This window comes from Musca autumnalis, unplaced genomic scaffold, assembly GCF_047663935.1.
Source record: "Musca autumnalis isolate F117 unplaced genomic scaffold, ASM4766393v1 scaffold_4, whole genome shotgun sequence".
Lineage (NCBI taxonomy): Eukaryota > Metazoa > Arthropoda > Insecta > Diptera > Muscidae > Musca > Musca autumnalis.
In genome coordinates this window covers 142,000,656-142,022,062 of record NW_027411977.1, presented here as the reverse complement: position 1 = coordinate 142,022,062, position 21,407 = coordinate 142,000,656, and the positions used below count along the sequence as shown (strand labels likewise).

The 21,407-nt window shown below is 36.5% G+C and overlaps 2 protein-coding genes across 5 annotated transcripts in view; both read right to left on the bottom strand.

Annotated features, from left to right (window-relative positions):
- Nrx-IV (neurexin-4) overlaps window positions 1-21,407 on the bottom strand; it is a 43,599-nt gene that overhangs the window by 8,784 nt on the left and 13,408 nt on the right. For 2 of the 4 annotated variants that reach the window (XM_073979997.1, XM_073979998.1), the window contains exons 3-7: window positions 14,389-14,505; window positions 5,395-5,591; window positions 1,505-1,646; window positions 256-1,437; window positions 54-179 (exon numbers count right to left, since the gene is read on the bottom strand). In XM_073979997.1, the coding sequence (XP_073836098.1) occupies window positions 54-179; window positions 256-1,437; window positions 1,505-1,646; window positions 5,395-5,591; window positions 14,389-14,505 (1,764 nt within the window). Of the gene's footprint in view, window positions 1-53; window positions 180-255; window positions 1,438-1,504; window positions 1,647-4,811; window positions 5,009-5,394; window positions 5,592-14,388; window positions 14,506-21,407 lie in introns of all 4 variants that reach the window. The other 2 variants (XM_073980000.1, XM_073979999.1) reach the window with 1 other exon arrangement.
- On the bottom strand, window positions 10,361-13,018 carry LOC141400656 (L-aminoadipate-semialdehyde dehydrogenase-phosphopantetheinyl transferase). Its single transcript, XM_073980013.1, has one exon. The coding sequence runs from the start codon at window positions 11,596-11,598 to the stop codon at window positions 10,663-10,665; it is 936 nt and encodes a 311-aa protein (XP_073836114.1). The 5' UTR covers window positions 11,599-13,018; the 3' UTR covers window positions 10,361-10,662.

Below are 21,407 nucleotides of genomic sequence, written 5' to 3'. Positions count from 1 at the left end.
ACTTCAAAATTTCCCTTTGCAATACAACAGATTTTCGTTTTAAATTTACTTACTGTAGAATTCACATGTCACTGGGAACGGCTTCAAGGGACCACTGCCATCAACATCAATCTTGGTCGATACACGTGATGAAACATGTTGAACATTTTTAAGAGCTTGGCAAGATAGAGGATTATTAGCTATAAAAAGAAAACAAAAAAGTACACATTAAAAGATTACACAAAATTGTGTGTGCCCTCCACTGCAATTACTTACATGTATGGCATACAGCACCAGCATAACCCGTGTTGTCACAGTCACAGAAGAAATCTGTCGAATCTTGATGACAATGGCCATTATGTTGACAAGGATTTGGATTACAACGATCAATCATTTGACATGCATCGACAACAACCTCATCGCCGCAACACACTTCTTCACCTTGGACCCAATCCTTAGGCAGTTTGTAATTACCATCGACAAGAATCAAACGCATACAACCGACAAAACCATTATTTTTCTCCATACCTCCGGCAATATAGTACAGGCGACCTGTGGTTATTTGTATATTCTTAGTGGTGGCCATAGGACGTTGATCAATGTCCAAAACCAGGCGATTGCGTTGGATGGTCAAAACAAAAGCATGCCATTTGCCATCATTAAACCTTTCATCATAATTATCCAAAATGATGCGTGGTTTGTCGGCCAATTTAAGATCCACTTTCACTTTACCCTTCTCCAAAAAGACTCGCACATATCCGCCATTAGCGAAATCGTGGTGCAACATCATACCCTCATTTTCATAGGTTCGGAAATAGAAGGAAACATTCAACGACTTTTGTCCCTCATAACCCTTGAGACGTACATAGGAACCACGTGTTGTAAATGTAACAGGATATATGGGAGGCGAGGGACAGGCATAGACGGTATTGATTTTACTGAAGCGATAAAATTCTCCTCTTTCATGCTGGTCTTTCATTTCGCGTATGAAATTTGTCGAGTTGAAGTAGATATTTTCCATGCAGCCGGTGTAATTTTGCGTAACATAAATACCTTCCTGGATATTTGGCACACCACCCAAATACAATTGACGATTTAAATTCAAACGACTAAATTCTCCCTTGATGCGGCCGCGAACTATGACACGATCTACCGAAAAGATGATATCACGACGGTTACGTGATATAACAACATCATGCCAAACATTATCGTCCAAGAGACTGCCAACCGACAAGGACGTCATTATGCCACCACCCAAATCCAAATTCAATACCATTTTATTTTCCATCAATTGCAAGGCGAAGTAGTCACCCTGAGTACCACGAGAATACATCATAATGCCGTTGGCATTGGCTGTTTTAAAACGAAAACGTATTGATTCACGAGTCGAGGCAATGGGTTCCTGCATTAAATTGTAACGTATCAAACCGGTGCCGTTAAAGTAGAGATTTTCAGCAACTAAAAGGAAACATGGAACAAATCATTAAACCACACACATATGTAAATATAAATACTGTAAACATACCATAATCACAGCCAAAGAGTTCAACACGCATCGAAATACGATCATGCCAACGTGTGGGATTAATTCGTATCCACTGTGCAATAATGGGAACTTCGAAAACATTGTAATGTATTGAGTTTCCGTCTGAATTACCTTTGAACATCTGCATGACAACGAAAAGGTTAGATTAGAAATAAATCATGAAACCGGACAAGAACAATTAAACACAAACCCCGAAAAATAACCATAACCTTAAAAAATACCTTTTGTTAGATAGCTCTAGAGACCATAGCCGATTTATGTGTATTAACTTATGTATATTGTTTTGTTGAAGAAAATCCAAAAATGCCAATCATAAAAACAAACTACAGGTGAATGTAAAAATGGTTATCATAAGGCTATAATAGATTGCCCGGTTCACAAGCAGATAATTGTAAGCAAATTTTCCGAATTGCAAATAAGATTCGGTGTAATAGCAAAAAGAAAATATTGGGCGGAACAAGAATGTGTCGATTTTTACTATGGCCATCTTTCTTGATAGTAAAGGAACCTATAATATTTTAAAACTTGTTTAGTTGTGTACCCACACATTGGTTGGATAGATGGATAATTTCTCTCAGCTAGGAGAAGGCAGTTAAATTAGGATGTTGAGGGCGCCTTTTTGTCAGGTTAGAGTACAGTCGAAATCGCTTATAACGTCATATCGGTTATAACGACGATATCGAAAAGTCCCAAATCTCTGCGGCCCTTTATAGCCCTATCGCTTATAACGACAAATTCCGTCGGTCCCTTGACCGACGTTATAAGCGATTTCGACTGTATTTAGATTCTATGTAGCGCTGGTATTTGCAAACCTGACCACTGATTACCGCAGCTTACCAGGCACAAACCTATAGCTTTGTGAAAGATCAACAAGGATTTGTTTTGTAAGCACACTTATCGCAAACAGCAGTGGCTCAGCTTATGGTTGCGATCTGGGAAGATATTCAAATACACTTGCATGTCAACTCTCCACGTGGTGAATATATTTATATTTGTGTTGGGTATCGTGCCATCAATTCGATCCTCTGGATCATAACTGGCAGCTGGCGTTTTTCTTTTGCGATGGTTTGGTCGTTAATCTAGAGGTCTTCGCTTGTACCTTTGGACCTTTCTCTTTGGATCATGACGATCTCTACTGACGTGCCTGGGAGGAGGAAGCCTGTACAAGTACTGCATTACAGCTTCCGGCAGGTTTGAATATTTGCCACAGCTTTGCGCTAATATTTGCATAGCATTCCTCAAAACGGCCTATTGCTTTATAAGAGGTCCACAAACAAGGGTTCTTTGTCAGCACCCCAAGTGTTGCCGGCCAGCTAATTGAAAACCATGTCCCTACTTCTGATATTGTGGCAAATAGCTGCGGCCACGTTTCAAACACGGCACGAGGAAAGTCTCCTTTATGTTCTCGAACAGCTTTGCATGGATGACGGTATCGAAGGTCTTCGATAGACCAAGAGCCAGCATAGCTGTTCGATGGCACTGTCTGTTCTGTTTCAGGCAGTGATACTGCGCGTCATGCTGTTATGGTGATATTATGACATTCTGATGCTTCTCATATTAGGGAGGAGTAGTGTATCTAGAATATTTGCTTCTGGCTACAAGAGGGAGATCGGCCTATACGATTCACCACTGCTGGCATTCTTGGCTGTCTTCAAGGATGGTAAATTCCGGGTTAATCCAATTGCTTAAGTATTGCCATTGAGATTCCGTGTGGGCCCAACACTTTGGATAATTTTTTGTTTCGGATGGCGTCCCAACACATCTCTTCGTAAATTGTAATGGTACTTCCTCGGTTGAGAGGTCTTTTATACGGCGTAGCACACTGCTCTTCGTTCTTTAACTTCGGGGTTAAAATAAGTCGAACACCTCTTCGGATCTGTCACTATCACGCCGCTGGTAGTAGAGTTCTATCATCCTTCTTTCCTGAATTCGGAAGTGATGTACCAGGTGGTCCAGCCACTTTTCCGCTCATGCTCACATACTAGCCTGTGACTTCAAGATTTAGTCCATATTTATATTAGGCAATTTTCCTTGCGGCAATTGTCAGTTTGATGGAGAGAGATGTGAGGTATATGGTAACCCTTTGCCTCTCAGCACCCTCTCTCACCTACAAACTGACAATTGCCGCAAGGAAAATTTCCTATGTAAATATGGACTAAGGTCCCTAAAGGTCTCGTTACATAACAGGTATGGCATTCTTGCTTAAGCCACTTCTGGTAACAGAATAAAGAACAACTAAGTCAAAATAACTTACACAAGAATGCGAGCCGCTTATGTACCGTGGCCTTAACGCTTGGGCCTTTAGGGTTCGTATGACGAAGCTCATTACTAGTTCTGTCGCCTCTGCTGGGAAATTTGATCTGATTTCAGGTATTCGGTATGCAGCCGATGCGATGATGTTCCGAAAAATTCTTCAGGTATCTGAGGATATGATGGAAGCTGTGATTGAAAAATTCTCTGAACCCTTGCCAATCAACTTTCAATGAGATAAGTAGTGCGTCCATGTCAGGATTTAGCAACTAGTTTCCGTACGCTTACCGCTTATGCTTACCTATAGGTTTGTTGGTGTAGCAGTAATTCAATTTTCTCTCCGAGGATTCTATCATTGCATATCAGAGAAATTTTCAAAATTCTATTCTTCAAGCTATTCTATACTTTCAGAATAAACACATTAGAGCTCATGCCTCCCTGTGAAGTAGCTGTGACAATCTGTGGCAGCTCCGTATCATAAAACCTAACGTAACCGCTAGCGCTGTAAGTAATCAGGATAAAATTCGACTTATAATGGAAGCATACACAATTATCCGGATCGCGATCCGTGTGTACGCGATCCCTACGTTCAAAGGGAGGTCGCCCCTCGATCGATAGGGGTGGGAATGCGTGGCGTTGAGAACGTTTGAAAAAAAAAAAAAATAACGAGGCACTCCCAAATATGATATAGATCTTTCAAATTGACAGTTGATTTTGTGCGTAGAAAACCTCCTTGCTCCACCTTATATTCTTTTCAAGATTTTTCGGCACATTTGTCAAATGGCTAGCCGTTGAAGTGACATTTCAGGTCCTCTCAATATAGAATCTCAGCCAAAAAAATATATATTTATTACACAAAAACAGTAGTCTGGACCCTATGCGTTTTTGTATTATATTCACTACATACTATAAGATAATTAACTGACCAAAAACTTTAAAAAAATGATAAAATAGCATTTTGATAATTTGAGGACAACACATAATCGTTAAATTGAAAATCTGTTGTCGTCAAACAAAAACAAAAAAAGGCATTTACCTGTGGCTCACTTGATGGATTAACATAGGAGCGCCAATATTCGCCATCATCGGAATATTGCACAATATATTCCGTAACAAATTCATTAGTAAAAGGACGCCCCATTGAAGCAATTTTACGTACAGTGCTCTTATAGCCCAAATCAATGGTTAGGAAGTGATTGTAAGTATTTTCAACTGGAGTCCATGCCGAATTACCTTTAGTGTGGTTTATTGGTGGTGATGGGAGGTGAGTAGTAAGTTTGTGGTTTGATGAATAAATGATTATGTAAAGAAATGTTTGATTAGGCAATAAGGTTAGGTTATAAGGAAGAAGATGGTATCAATGATATTGTTAATTACTTTGCGACTATACTAAACAACTACGTGTGAAAAAAGAATTGTAAAAAATACAAAAATTAAAAATTAATTACATAAAAAGCGAAAATTATCAAATTATAAAAATAAATTATAAGCCGTGCATAATACAATTTTGAAGTTTATATTTGTTTTCTCAATTTTTTTAATTACGTATATTAGTTTTTAATCCTTCACCCCGTTACTCCCTGATCCTTAAACTGATCACATGTAACCATTCTTCTTACCTTGATGTTGCCACCGGGTTCTTTGTAATCGGCAAACTCTAAATCGCTGATACCATAACTAATGGCATATTCGGTTACATATTCATTGCTATGCGGTCGTCCTTGCAATGCAATGTATGTAACATTCTTAACTTCCCCCAGATCAATAATTAATCGCTGGTCAAAATCCGAATTTTTTGCCGACCATGATGTACCAGCTTTAGTTTTAAATTTGTTTTAGTTGTTGAAATTGGAAAATAAATAAAAATAAAAGGTAAATTATAGTAAAAAAAAACAAACCAAATTAAAATTGAAAATATTTATAAGTATATACTGGAAATTCTTGGAAAGCATGAAATGCTATAAAAAGAATGGCTTTTTAAATTGACGACATAGCACAGGGAGCTAAACTATTGGAAACGTTGGTATATGTGAATGTTAATCGTTGCATTAATGCAACAACAGCTAGGTAATTTCTTTACTAGCCTAACTATATAAATGACAAATTGACCAGAGACTCTCGATCTGCTATCAGAGGTTAACTTTCCCGGATTTTGATGGTGTTCTGTCTGCAACAAGTTGCAATCGAATCCGAACTGTGTAGACAGATTAACTAGAATTCGATGACCGATTAAGAGCTTTCACCAGTACAAAACACAGTGACCGGATGGTATAATACTGGCAATGTTTCAGGATGCGGCAGAGTCAGACAACAACAACAGCAATTACGGTTGATAGTTTTTTTTATGGATATACTATTACTACTTTTTTTACATAGGTAGTCGTGCGTGGCTACTGAGTATAGTTGGTACACAAAATAAATTTTGAGCTTCCTTCCACCTTGGCAAACAAATCTACTGTGGATTAGTTGGCTAAAGTGGAAGGAGGCTCAAGATTTATTTTGTGTACCGGAAAGCAGCAGAATTGGTAAACGAACTTGAAGGTAATCCTACATGTCTGGTGATTATATATGTCAATAGTCAAGCAGCCCTCAAATACCGAACCATAAATTCTCGATTTATCCTTGATTACAGAAATGCTCTGGGTAGAAGTATAGGTTTAATACTGGGTTGGCAGCCGCTGTACAAAACAATATGATTTCCTAAACAATCCGGTATGAAGAACCCTCTGCGTGGTATTGATTTTATTTTGTAGTTGCCACCTTTTGTAGACAGGAAGACACCGAATGTTAGGTAGATATAAAACAGATACTATTAGCTTCCTATCTAACATAGATTCCATTATTCTACTTAACTTAGCCGAGCACTTATCCGGCTTGGCAAAGGTCCATAACTACTAAAATTTGTCTCTTATTTCTATTTCCAGCAAAACAATCAATCAACGATACTCCACGGCAGCGGGTTCTTTCGTACCGGATTGATCCGAAACCACAGTGTTTCGCAAACGGCTACCAACCCAGAATCAAAACTATGATTCTACATAGGTTTCATGCTGCTAAAACAACAACAACAACGATACTGCTGCAATCTGGTAATCTACTCTTCTTCATCTCCAACCCAACGAGCAATAACCACAAGCCTCATCAACTCCACTTCATAGCTCTTTGCACTATATCATCATCTTCAGCTGATCATCTTCATCTTTACTTCATCAACGCCTTCATCTTCTCCACCTCTAATCTACCAGGATGAACACAATGGACCAACGGTCTCCAAGTGAAGCAGTCATCTATACTATTAGATGGCTGCGCATCCTTAAACCTAGCCTAGTTTAAGTTCGAAGATAGGCAACCTCCCCACAAAAGTTCAAAAATGTTCGCTAAAATGTTACGCACGATAACTCTCGAAGGAAGTACTTCCAGGCATAGTACTTCCAGGTATAGATCAGGTTTGAATATGGACTAAATGTGTATAGTCCTTCGTGTAACTCCCACAAAAAATGGAAGTATTACTGTATAACAGCTCGTCTCGGATAGTTTTAAACAATTTTGCAACAAGTTATTCTTTCTTCGACGGCGCAAATTTGTTCTAGGGCAAGTCAATTCTTCCTGAGATAATGACCCGAAAGATCCAAAACGCCTGCCGGCAACAAATAAACTGGGTAGTACGTAAAATAACCCTCGAAGAAAGAAACCGATTCAGTCCAAACGTGATACATCGTATTATTTCTTGCAGACTCGGATTATGTCCGAATATTGAGTACATCGTACCACTTTTTCGGTTACCTTCCACACAAAGTTTGGAAAGAGTGCAGTTTAAGGACTCGTCTGTGATCGTTTTTATATTGTTGGCAACATGTTGGGTATGCGACCTTAGTTACGACAGTACAATTTTTTTCGGGAGCCAAGCCCATACTTCCTGTTTTATTTATTTATAAATAGACGTCTTAGGCTTACCATACTGAGGTTGTTTTATAATAAAGAAGAAAATGTGATGTTCTGGTCAATGATTGTAGTTCAATCTTCTTCTTTTACTTCATTTGATTTCCGAAAAAAGTCTTCAATCAAAAAACGACACAGAAACATCAATCAAAATTCTATTTGCTTTATATTATAATCCTGAGGGCAGATACATTTTCAACACATTTATGAATTCAGCTAATCAATTATATTGCCCTTCCCATGACGACATACAGACATTGCAGAAAACTAATTTGTTTCGGTTAATGTTGTGATATTTACGAAGCGTAAACACGCCAACGCATAACGCCACAGGAATAGTGAGAGCATAGAACAAAAAGGACATGGGTGGGCGCTAGACAAAATCAAGATATAAAAATGCAACACTTCTTAAACAATTTCACAATGGAACGTGATTAAACAATAGACAACTAAATGGTCGAAAACAAAAACACACAAATGGACATAGAAATAAACCCCACCCACTTGAAGCAAAATTCTATTTTTGAAACCCTATATTACTAGACGGTCGGACGGTCAATCGCTCTATTTTGTGTTGGTCGGTCAAGGTGAAGTCAGCAATTTAAAATTAATTACCATCGTTATGGTAAAAAAAGGCGGTGCTAAATTTTATGGTGAACAATTTAAATGTTATCTAAAATCCCCCTCTTTAATCTAACAAAGCACACACCATTCACGTCTGCAGCAAAGGGCACTTTCGAACAAAATACTCCTTTTTGTCCTTCATACTAATGGGACACATGCACTTTATTGCCTGTGGTTAACAAGAGGGTTGTGTGCTAGTTAGGATTTTGAAATATGTTCGAATGCACTCGAACATACTTAAGGGGAGTAGAAGTGAGTGTTTGACTATTGTTTGCTTTTTTCAACCCTCTTTTATATTTTTGTCCAGATTGTATTGCATTGTTTGAGCATAGGAAGTTAGTTCCATGAGAACCGAAGTTCGATAGCAAACATACTCTTAAGAATAAAACAATGATTTCAAGTATAATTGAAAAACAAACTACAGTCCAAATTAATAAAAGAAAGCAGTCGATGTTGCACAGCACCTTGTCCATGCATTTTTGGGATTTATAGAATCAGCTGATGCTCCTTGCAAAGCCCTAATCACATTATTAATTCCTTTCGAATCATCAATAAGAGGAATCTGAGGGAATTCCTGAAATTTGTACAATATGCAAAATTTGTCTTGTAACGTAAATTTCAACAATACTAGATACTTTCAATTTGTATGTTTTTGTTCAAAGTAATAATCCAATATAATACCCTCTGAAATGAGAATTGAATTTCGTTTAAATTTTGTTGAACTGCTTTTCCTATACGCGGTATCAACCTTACAATATGTTTACAAAACTGGCTAAACAACCCTCGTGACACAAATTACTAAGTAATAAAATAAAACAATTTACGTTGATTTGCTGTTTTTAATCGTTTTGAAGAAAGGGGTGTAAAAATAAAATGGTCACAAACTAAATGTGCGCGCCTTTAAAACAAAAAGTGGTAAAACATTCGATTTTGGGAATACACATAACTGCTGCATGCAACCGATAGTGGTGCACTTAGGGCTAGCCACAAAAAAGGAAAGGTGTATTTGTAGTAAATAAACCACTAAATACAAAAAAACGTTTAAAATTGGCATTTCAAAGAAGGCAGGCAGCAGGTATTGGGTAGAATTTAATGAAGCTTGAAAGTGTTTTGTATTTATGCGTTTGAAAGCCCTTTAAGAGCTGACAATACTTTGTTTTTTATTATTTATGGAGCTTGTGTGATTATTTTTGAAAACTAATGATATTTTTTCCTTTGTACTTTTAAATGTAGAACTTATAAAAAGTAATCCCCTACTTACAAAGTCGGACCTTTTAAATGAGAGTGACATGTATTTAAAGGGTATTCTGACATGAGAAAACATTTTATTAATCTTATTAGCGATAGGTAGCTGTTGCAGACTTTTCATTGTTTTAAATTCGAAAGAAAGAGATGATGATGTTAAGAAATATTTCTTTGGAAAAAGATTTTATTGTGGTAATCTCAGCATGGGGCGGAAGAAGTCGGAAGTATTTCCTGCCAGTGTGTTTAAAGTAAATATTTAATTTGAGGATTTAGTAAAGTCCGAAATGGCGCATTCAGAAAATTTTATTAAAAATATTATAACAGGACAGATGCTACGAAATTTAAAGTTGATATGAATTTCAATAAATACAAGAAAAGGTCAATGGGGTATTAAAAAATAACCAGAGCCGAACAATGTGAAGCGATAGAAGGAATGAACGGTTCAGCCCAAAAATTCTGTCAACGTATCCCTAAGAAGTGACAACAAACGAACAAGATTAAATTTGTTGAAACCTTGACGACATTACTGAATGCAATGTAAAACTTGAATCCACCGACAATTCAGACACATTAAGAAATGGAAGGGATGAAGTGCTACAAAACAGGATCCTAAACTCAAACATCACGAGGGGCAAGATAGAATACTTTCACCTCTACTCTGGCTACCTCTGACAAATAAGAAATTCAACAACATGCACACCATAATATTTCACTATAAGTGTTAAGCTTTTCTAAGCGCCTATTAAAATACAACCGGCAATCAATAAAAGAACAAAATTTACTTAAAAACTTTTTATTAGCATATGTCCTTAATAATAAATTATAAAATAAACAAGTCTATTGCCATAGTGACAAGTGCTACTTATTGTTAGGTTCCCCATCAATTCAAATGCAAATATGTTTGTTTTGTATTTAATATGAATGCAGCTATTAGGACCCAGGACAATTTCATAGGTACAGTAAATAAATGCTTGAGACTCAAAAATTATTTACGAATTTACATTTACATCAGTTTAACAGTATTGCTTTATTGCCTATATAAAGCCCGCACATCCAGTTGTGACAACCAACCATGAAGCCTATTTAATTGGTTTCTTTAAAACTTTTCTACAGTATTCTACAATATCAGCATTGTCCGCATGTTCACTAGGTCTCAATAAATCTTCTATTTTTTGGAAAGTAAATGTTTCCTTTGTCTCAGGTTTATGGTTACGAAATGCTATAGCAGCACAATATTTAGGATGTAACATATGCTCTTCAAAATACCAATTATACATTGGAACATCGTTACATTTTAAAGTTGTGCCAATCAAAGGTGAAGATTCTACCAGCAGTTCATTGCTTGTGTCAACAGAAAATGCAATCTTTTGCAAATCAATAGTAATGCCTACGCCCAACTCTTTAACATAGGCCTCCTTCAAGCACCAATGACGCATAAAGGCCTTTAGCTGTTGTTGTTGATTGAAATGGGGTTGGGTTATGAAACGCCATTCTGAATCGGCAAATTTACGATGCATAAGACGAAAAAATTCTTTCAGATCTTTGCCACCAGAATATTCTATCTTCATGACATCACAACCAATGCCAAATTCATCTGTAGCAGCGGCAGCAGCATCATCATTTGAGGTGTCACTAGGACTAAGTTTCTGCATTCCTGTCAATATCACTAAACTACCTTGATGAGATACATTAAAACTCAATAACTGTTGACTTTGCGATGCCTGTTGTTGTTGTCCATCCTCATAGTTTTGCACCCAATACGGTTTCCCCCGAACGTCTCGTGCAAATTTTACTTCATGGTATGGCAAATGCGTACACTGACTCACATATTTACGCATAAGTAAACGACCGACTAATGAGGAAAGAAAATCATTAATAAAATAGAACTTTATTAAACGAGCTTGTTCCTCTGTTTGCACTGCAGCCACTGCCTGTGTTAGTTGTGTTAAAGTGGGTGACCAAGTGCTCAAGTCAAATGCCCAACGGGTGGTTCTAATTTGTAGTTTCGCGGACATTATTTATATGTCTATATATTTTTGTGTTTTCAATTATAAATTCGTCTAATCCATGGGTTATAAAATGCTATTCCAGCATGTTTTTTGTTAATAAATTGATGTTTTGAAGTAAAAAACACTTTGCAATGTTTTTGTTATTCAGAGAAGGAGAAGAGCGAGTAAAACTGACATTAGCAAACAGTGATGCCAACATTCCGTTTGAAATCATATGTTTGCAAGATTGTTCCGTAAAAGTAACGAGAAATAGTTGAAACGTAACGTAGAGCTTATATGTATGTCGTATATGGCCTTAACTAGGCGTTTACACCAGACAGTTTGTCTTCAAATACAACTCTGATTTACTAACACATACATACATTTGTCGTTTGTCTCCCAGCTGTCCATCATTTTTTCACAGACAGTAAGGAAGACCAATTTTTGGCATTTTTGTAAAAATAGGTGAAATAATAATTGAAATGTGTTGAAAACAAAAGAACATGGACATAAACAAAATATGTGAACGGAAAACAAAAAGAAATCGACGATTTTCATTCAAAATTTTAAAACTGTTTTTGCAGTTGTCGGGACGCCTACGTCACACAGGCAAGTTGTGGGATTTTGACAATCAGTACATGAACTCAACTGTCCTGTCATTTGTAAACGCAGGGTAATTGTGCTTTATATAAAGGTGAAGGATTCGAATTCTGTTTTCATTCTATTGATAATTTGATTTAAATAAATAAATTATTAAAAAAGCAATCTCTAACCCAAATCTTAAAATAGGAAATCATAAAAGTAATAGAAAAACTACAACTAAAATTCTTGCTAAATAATATAAACTTATGTTTTAAATTATAAAAAAAATATTTTTCTTTGTGGAAATATATGTAAAACAAAAATGCTATAACATACACAATGCTAAAAGCTAATTCCAGCTATCGATGTTTAATAAAATATAAACTCCTAGATTAGAATATTCTATATTATTATACTACTGTCAATAGGGAAGTATGTTCTTCCGTAAGAGAAAATATATAACGTTATGCTCAGGACACCAAGGCTCTCTGTGGTATATATCATCAAAATCCGGGATCGGATCCTAAACTGGACTTGTTCCCAACATTTATTGTGATTGACCTGCCAAGAAATGGATAGGTATAGAATTTAATTATTTATTCAACCTATATGTATAAGAGTACCATGCTAACCATAACGGAGCAATGATATCCGCTTGGAACGGCTGAAATTAATCATAAACCTTATATTTAAGTATCCCATCGCTGATAATCCCTCTAATTGAAATACTTGTGCGGTTAAATTGTCTTTAGAGATTCTAAAACTAATGTGAACGATCTAAATATCCTTGCAACTATCTTTATATATTCAATTCTCCACGAAGGAGACTTTCTCGGCTCTCTGCACATTAGTGATCATCTCTCACCAACACTCAACTTCAGAGCGACTAAGATCTTGATTCCAACTAGGAGCGACTGGATCCATGGAAGATCACTTCCTCAATGTTTGGCCATTTATACGGATGGTTCCAAAATGGAATGGAATTTCCGGATTTTACGCAAGGAGTTCAATGTCGGGCTCGATTATATAAGTTGGATCAGATTTGTTCAGTCTTCCAAGCGGAAATGCTAGCCATCTGGAGCTGATACAAGTCAACTTAAGTAGTTTTGAGAGGTCGGTAGTGGCGTTTGTCGACAGCCTGACGACACTCCTGGCACTCGAAACCTGTTTTATCAAATCCAAGGTTGTTAACATCTGTAGAGATATGTTGGGTACCGGGACAATGTGATATTAACGGAAACGAGATTGTCGATGAACTAGCACGTGAGGAATCTGTCATTTCATTAATAAACTCGACAACTTCTATTAAGATCTAATTGTTCGTGGATGGCAGAATGAACACGGCTGAAGGGTCTCAAGACTTATCTAGCCAGTTACATCGAGTCCTAGAACTTCTCCTTACTTCCACTCAACAAGGCCGAGATGAGAATTGCTGTAGGGGTCATCACTGGACACTGCCATGCAAGATCTTGAACTGATTGCTGTAGACTATGTGAGGATAAGGAGATACTGGACAAAAAGCTTTACAAAAAGCCCAGAAGGGAGAAACCGAGTTGGTCCAAACATTGTACATCGTATCATTTCTCATAGACTCGATTACATACATAATGTCCGAATATTGACTACATAGGACCACTCTTTCGGGTACCTCCCACAAAAAGTTTGGAAAGAGTGCAGTTTAAGGACACGTCTGGGATCGTTTTTAAATTGTTGTCAAAATGTTGTGTATGCAGCCCCATTTACGACGGTACAATTATTTTCGGGGCAAGTCCATATTTCCTGAGAAGTTAGCCCAAAAACACAAAAACCCCTTATAGACGTCAGAAGTATTGTGTTTACTTATTTTCTTTAGGACTGTCGGTACAGCCGGCTGATACTTTCTTACTTGGTGTATTTTGTGCTCCATATTGCGACTACATGTATTTCGAAATTGAAAATTGGTATAAAATCTCGAGTTTCTTTGAAAAATGAAAACATACATACATCAACACTTTGATATTAACGAATCATTAACTCAAATGAAAACATACTTATAAACAATAAGAAAAAAACTAACAACAACAATTATAATCAAAATGTATCAATAAATATTAAAAAGGTAATATTGAGAGGTGTACAACAAATTAATGTAAACAAAAAAATTTTGCTACAAAAAAAAAACGCAAATTCATAAAAGCCATTCTATTCTATTCTCTATGTAATCTGTTTGGAAATAAAAAAAGTTCTTTAACTTACCATTTAAACGAGCCTTCTCTGGTCCACGATCATTAAGGGCTGAGGTGGCCGATAGGCTGGCCTTTTCCATAAGCGGCGTATTGCAGTCATAATCGGAAAAGTAATCACTGTACGAGTCTAAATTTCGGAAGAAATAAAAGAAAACATGACAATTCATTTAGATAAATGAAATATTCTCGAAATTTTGTAAAGAAATTCCAATAAAAACTTTAAAAATATATGAAATCATTTATTTATTATTGGCAAAATTTCCACAAGTTGTGCCATTAATTTTTCTGCTATTTTTCTTTTTTTTTTAATTTAAAACATTTTTTTGTTACGCTTCCGTTCAATGGCCAAAGACATATGTGTTTCGTCATCTACATCAATATTATTTTCATAGCAGCAGTCGCCCTGTGTTGTTAGTAGGGGTGTATCGACGTCATTGAAACTCATCTGAGTTCTGGCAGCGGCGACATTCGATATATAAAACAAATTTTGGTCATTTTCTTCCAATGGAGAGGCGAGCAAAGTACTTCTGTCAAATCCTTTCATACACCAATCGTCCGCAAGTCCGTCCGTCTGCCCGCCCGCCGTATATAGTTCAATGATTTGTTTATGTTTTCATTCTGGCTGCTGCTTGCTTCTTGCTGCTTTGCTACTACTTATTTTTATTGCTATTCCAATAAGCTTCCTTGTCAAATATGTCATGTATCTTGGAGCTCTTGTGTAAATTTATTAAAAGGTAAAAAAGCGAAAAGAACACATATGGACGTATTTTCACTATGCGTGGGCGTAGAGAAGGTGGTGAAATAAATAAACGAATTTTCTGATTCTTGTCAAAAAGAATTAATATACGACATGTTCTTGATAAGTTCCTAAATTTTGACCAATCTCATATTTTCTTTTGCAAAAAAAAAACACTGTCATAACATGGAAAGTATTTTAGAAAAAATCTATACCTATGTGCTTAAGGTGTCAATATAACAAAACTAATCTATTTATTAACAAAAATTTGAATAATTTTTAAAATAAAATTTTGATAAAAAAATCAAATTTTTCTGGCGCTAATATGAATTTCCACGAACATTCCAAAGTGACAAGAGGTGACGGTGACTTTTATGAGGGTAGCCTTTAGGCTAAAGAGGGTATATATACTTTGATAAAATTTTTTGATAATATTATTTCCAGAAAGGTTTGAATATGGACTAATTCGGTATACTCATTCGTGTAGCTCCCACACAAATTTTGGAAAAAGAACAGTTTAACAGCTCGTCTCGGATCGATTTAAATTTTTTACAAAAAATTCTTTTTGCGGGCCTGTTCTTACTTGTTTGGATGCAAGGTAGTTTCGCTCATGCAGATGAAAAAATAGATAAATATTGTAATCATCAATGGGTGCCCTTATATACGAGGGCGGTTCGGAAACTTCTTAGCCTATCAATGAAAGAGAATAGTTAGTTTTTCAAAAATATTTTTATTTTTCAATATAATCTCCTGATATTTCAATACAAAATAGTTTTCCTCAAGGTCTTCAAAATAGTGGTTTACAACTGTAATTGCATCTTCATTGGAGGTAAAACGCTTGCCAGCAAGGAATTTTTTTAGATTTGGGAACAAGTAAAAGTCACTGGGAGCTAAATCAGGAGAATAAGGTGGGTGGTCAAGCAACTCGTACTTTAATTCGTTGATTTTAGCCATTGTTAAAACACTCTTGTGCGCTGGTGCGTTGGCTTGATGAAAAATTATTTGTTGTATTTGCCAGGACGTTTTTCTCGAATTTGTACATTTAATTGATCCAAAAGGTTGCAATAGTACTCTGAATTTATTGTTTTACCCTTTTGCAGATAGTCAATCAATAAAATACCTTTGAAGTCCCAAAAAACCGTTGCAATAACCTTGCCAGCCGATTGAATTGTTTTGCCGTCTTTGGGGCACTTCCTCCAGCTTCAGTCCATTGTTTGCATTATTCTTTTGTCTCTGGAGTATAGTGGTGGATCCATGTCTCATCAACAGTTATGAAACGACGCTAAATTCCATTTTATTTCGCTTAAAACGATCCAAGCAAGCTTGAGAAATGTCATTCTTATGCGTTTTTGATCGACTGTGAACAAATGCGGCACCCATCTTACAGAAAGCTTTTTCATCTGTAGTTCTTCATGCAAAATTAAATGGACTCGATCATTTGAGATGCCCATGATATTAGCAATTTCACGCACTTTTATTCGTCGATCATTTAATACCATATCATGCACTTTGGCTACAATTCCTGTTGTTGTTTCTGTGTTATTGACGTCTATTACGTGGTTCATCTTCAATGCTTGTACGACCACGTTTAAATTCAGCAACCCAATTTTTTACTGTTGCATATGAAGGAGCACTTTCACCTAACACATTCACCATATCATTATGAATTTCTTGTCCCGATAAACCTTTTTTATGTAAATATTTAATGACAGCACGCATTTCTAATTTTTCCATTGTAAAAAATTGTGGATGCGTCTTTTTGAACACCTGTTTCTATATGAAGGAGTTGCCAGATCGAAACAAAATTTAACATGTGTTCATAAAAGAGATGGAAGTTTCCAAAACACTTTTCTGTTTATACCGCGCTTTTTGTGCTAGGCTAAGAAGTTTCCGAACTGCCCTCGTAAAACCCATTGGTCATGACTGCGCCTGGTTTCCATTGATAGGGTGAAATTGGGTCTTATGACCGCGATCTAGACTGTACACTGAAGTAGCCAACTTCCTGGAACTGGAGATAGACCCAGAGCCAGATTGAACAGGAGAACGAACATACAAACATAATAATAAAACACTGTTACAACAACAACCACCGTTTAACGGGGAAAAGAGATATCGAGGAGTGGACGAAGAAAGAATTTATTGAACTCTACTCCTGCAAGAACTCTATTGAGAAAGTTGGAGGCCATTGTCCTGCTCATCCATGACCGACGGTTGTTGTACCAGTATTTGATATGTTTGAATGTTCGCTTTTCTGCTTAATCTGACTTTAGGGTCTATCTCCAGTTCTAGAAATGCGACTGTTTCAATGGGATGTAACCACAAATCTACTGGGGTTAGTCCCAATTTACATTAGGCGAGTTTACTTGCGGCAAGCCTCAGTTTGTAGGAGAGACACGTAAGGGGAATGGAAATGGAAAAAAATTGCTCGTACCGGCAATTTTCAGGCAATTCCTTTTATTTTTTCGAAGTTGACATTGTTCTCATTGTTTTAAAAAAAGAATTGCTGGAACAGAATTGCTTGAGTACATCATTTTCACATGTAATTCGAAGAATTTCAGTTGTAATTTGAGAATTCCAATTGAATTTCGAATTATTTCATTTGTAATTTGAGAATTCCATTTGAAATTCGAGTTATTTCATTTGTAATTTGAATTTTTTTCATTTGTAATTCGAATTATTTCATTTGTAATTCGAATTTTTCCATTTGTAATTTGAATTTTTCTATTTATAGATCGAAGTTTTTCATTTGGAATTTCAAATGAAAAAAATCAAATTACAAATGGAAAAATTCGAATTACAAATGAAAAATCCAAATTACAAATGAAAAATCCAAATTACAAATGAAATAATTTGAATTCCAAATGGAATTCTCAAATTACAAATGAAATAATTCGAAATTCAATTGGAATTCTCAAATTACAAATGAAATAATTCGAAATTCAATTGGAATTCTCAAATTACAAGTGAAATGTTTCGAACTACAACTAAAATTACTCGAATTACATGTGAAAATGGTGTAGACGCAAGAGGCAATTTTTAAAGGGAACGAGAAAAATTGTCGCAAGGAAAATGGCTTAATGTAAATCGGGACTTAGTTGATTAGGTTTGGCAAGGCAGTGCGAAATGTTGCAGAGAGTCGTGCGGGCCTGTGTGAATGCTCTTTAAACCTGCTGGATAGACTTGTTGTTTTAAGAGTTCTTGTAACGATGAACATCTCTTTCTAGATCATGAAGACCCTTCCTGACATGCCATGGGTGGGGAGGCCTATTCACCATTGTGTTGCTGTACTGGAAGAATCTTTGTCTCCTCATGTTTGTAGATTGTTCACTGACGACATGAGTGCAGTTCTCAGGGCGGCATTCTGATGGGTTCGAATATTTTTCCTTCGCGTTATACTTATAAACCTACGGTGGAGTTATTTTGTGGTAAACACATTGGAAAAAAATTTTATTGTCCAAACTATCAAGTGTGCAATGAACATCAAAGCGCCTACCGGCTCAATCAAAAGCACTCCTCATCAGGCCGCCCAGAATGTCTTAAACTTAATTGATGAAAGGTGTTGCGTAAGGGATTTTATGTCCACCTGCTTCAGATTTGACTCTTTATCCGTCATTGTTTCTAGTAGGGACACTTGGGATGAAGTTAAATCTCCTTTGGACAATTTACAGAGATGAATCTAATATGGAAAAAGGCTCTGGCGCTAATATGAATTCGCGTGCACTCTTTTATGAGAGATGTAATAAGAGTAGCAGTTATTTATTACAATTATTGTTAACATGGCAACCATATGTTGAATGGGATGTAATGAAATGTCAAAATGATGAAAGCTGTATGTATGTATATGTAATCTATCACTAGAGAGTCGTTGAGCAAGCTGGAAGCTTAGATCACCAATAAATTGTATTAACCAATTATATTTTATTACAAGCAAATAATTGTGTTTTACTGGAGCTCAGGCAATCGCTGAACAAGAGAAGCCTCTCGTGTCCCTTTGGGGATGTGTATGAGAACATATGTATGTCAAGCGGCCCTCAAGGCTCTCAGGTCCCGGACCATAAACTATCGAGCTATTCTTGATTGCAGGAAAGCTCTGTAAATTTTGCTGGGAGAGGAATTAGCAGATGAACTAGCTCGAGGTGCCTCCTAAGTCTCTCAACCTACCAGTTGATTTAACTGTCCGGCCACCAATGTGCTACTGCATCGGCAAACTTGGAAATATCTATATAGAGAAAGCACATCGAAAATGTGCTTGGGATTTGTGGTCTCTCGTATCAGAACAATTTCCTTCCTATCGCTCGACAAGTTAGGGATGAAAATCGCTGTGCGGACTTATCACGGGTCACTGCAGAATGAGTCTAACTTCAAAATAGGATGACAATGGCATTGACTAGCTATGCGAAGATTCAGAAGAGGTAAAGACTGTTGTTGTAGGATCATATGATACTGGGTTGGCAGCCGATAGCCGCACCACTTTTGGTTTCGCGTCAAACCGGTACGAAAGAACCCGCTGCCGTGGTATAACATCTACTTTGCAAACAAGAAGACACCAACTACTAGGTAGAAATGAGATAGAGTATCTTCTTATCAAACATAGATTCCGGTATTATTTTAAAAAGATACATAACTACTTAAATTTCCTTCTATCTACTTCCATCACAAACACCGATCAACAAAATGACAATAACTCGGGAAATCTCCTCTTCTTCATATTTTACCCAACAATCAATATCTACAAAACGTTCATCATCGTTACCTTATCTCCTTATTACTTACTTTAATTTTTTTTTAATTACTTTAATTAATCAATATATACCTCTTAATACGCTATCATCATCTATACTTTATCATCATCTTCAACTTATCCAGGATGAACAATAAACCTAATCCTTTTACTCGTTGAGAATGCAAAGAAAAAAAACACAGATGGACACGTGTTCTCTTAAACCCTCGGCGTTAGGGAATTCTATTTCGTAGAAGAAGCATGCTTTACCTTTGTTTTAGTCATAAATCTCTCCATTCAAAAAAAGTTTTGAGGATAATTGTGAGCTTAAGCCCCTGTATCGCATCAAGATCGTTCCCTGGCGGAATAATAAATGTGTTCCAAATCAGGTCACTTTTTTGGCTAATCTGCAAATTTGATTTATTTAATAAATTTGACCCTCACAAAAAAATGACATAAGGTGTTGAAACGGAAGTTCTATTCTTGTGCCAACTTCATTTAGTCTACAATAAAAACTAACAACCCCTTGCTAGTATGTCTGACTACTATGAAAACATTTGTAATTAGTTCTGATTTTTATGCGAAAATTGTCCTTTTTAACGAAGGAAGAAAAAAGAATTGAGTTGTGCGTGTTTTGTCAAGGCATGAAGTTTTCGTGACAAGCACCAACATAGACATCTCCCTTCCCATATAAAGTCATCTACAAGCTAAAAACATGTACATACATAAGAATCAGGACGACATGAAACAGAGTTCCTTGAATCTTTGAACTTTTGCTCTAGATCTCCAATAGTTGTTATTTTATTTGTAAACAACAACCAGCAGTAAAAAGTATGAAGAAACCAACACCTCCAACCCTAGCGACAACAACAAACAGCAACCCCCAACAACAATATAACAAGTTGAATATATGTACCTATCTGCAGTTTATCGAATACGAGAAATCAACCCAGAACTAGAAGTACACATGAATTGTTAAAACCATTAGACGAATTGCTCCCTACCGAATCAGGAAGGCGACGAAAAACGTTTATGTTTATTGTTTACTTTTTTTGCATTGTTCCACTTCATGCCATTCTGTATTGCTGCTGCAGAACGAGTGTGTGCCCACTTATAATTCTTTTTAAATCCTGTTTTGAGTATCCAAGGGTTGATGTTCACAAAACTCACCCGCATTGCTTGTTGTTATTTTGCCATAGTATTGTTTGTTTAGCCAGTTAATAGCCAGCTAACATTACCTTGTGCCAGCCACCAAGTCAGACAGTTGGTCGGTTTGTCATTCAGTTAAAGAAGAAGCATGTTAGAGAGTTTTTGTCTCATGCATCACAAGCAGTGCATCAAACCAAGGGTTGTTATATCTATTTTCAGACAGCGCGTATTTTTTATGGCTCCCTTGGTCTTTTTATTGGCATTGGTTGATTGCATAACCCACACAAAAAATGCATACCCCACAAAAACCAAAAAAAGAAAATACCAGTAATCCACATTTCTCCAATATCTGCATTGTTAGCTGCTACAAACATATTTTATTTATGTTAAAACTTTCCGACATTATTGATATGTATCTCTAATG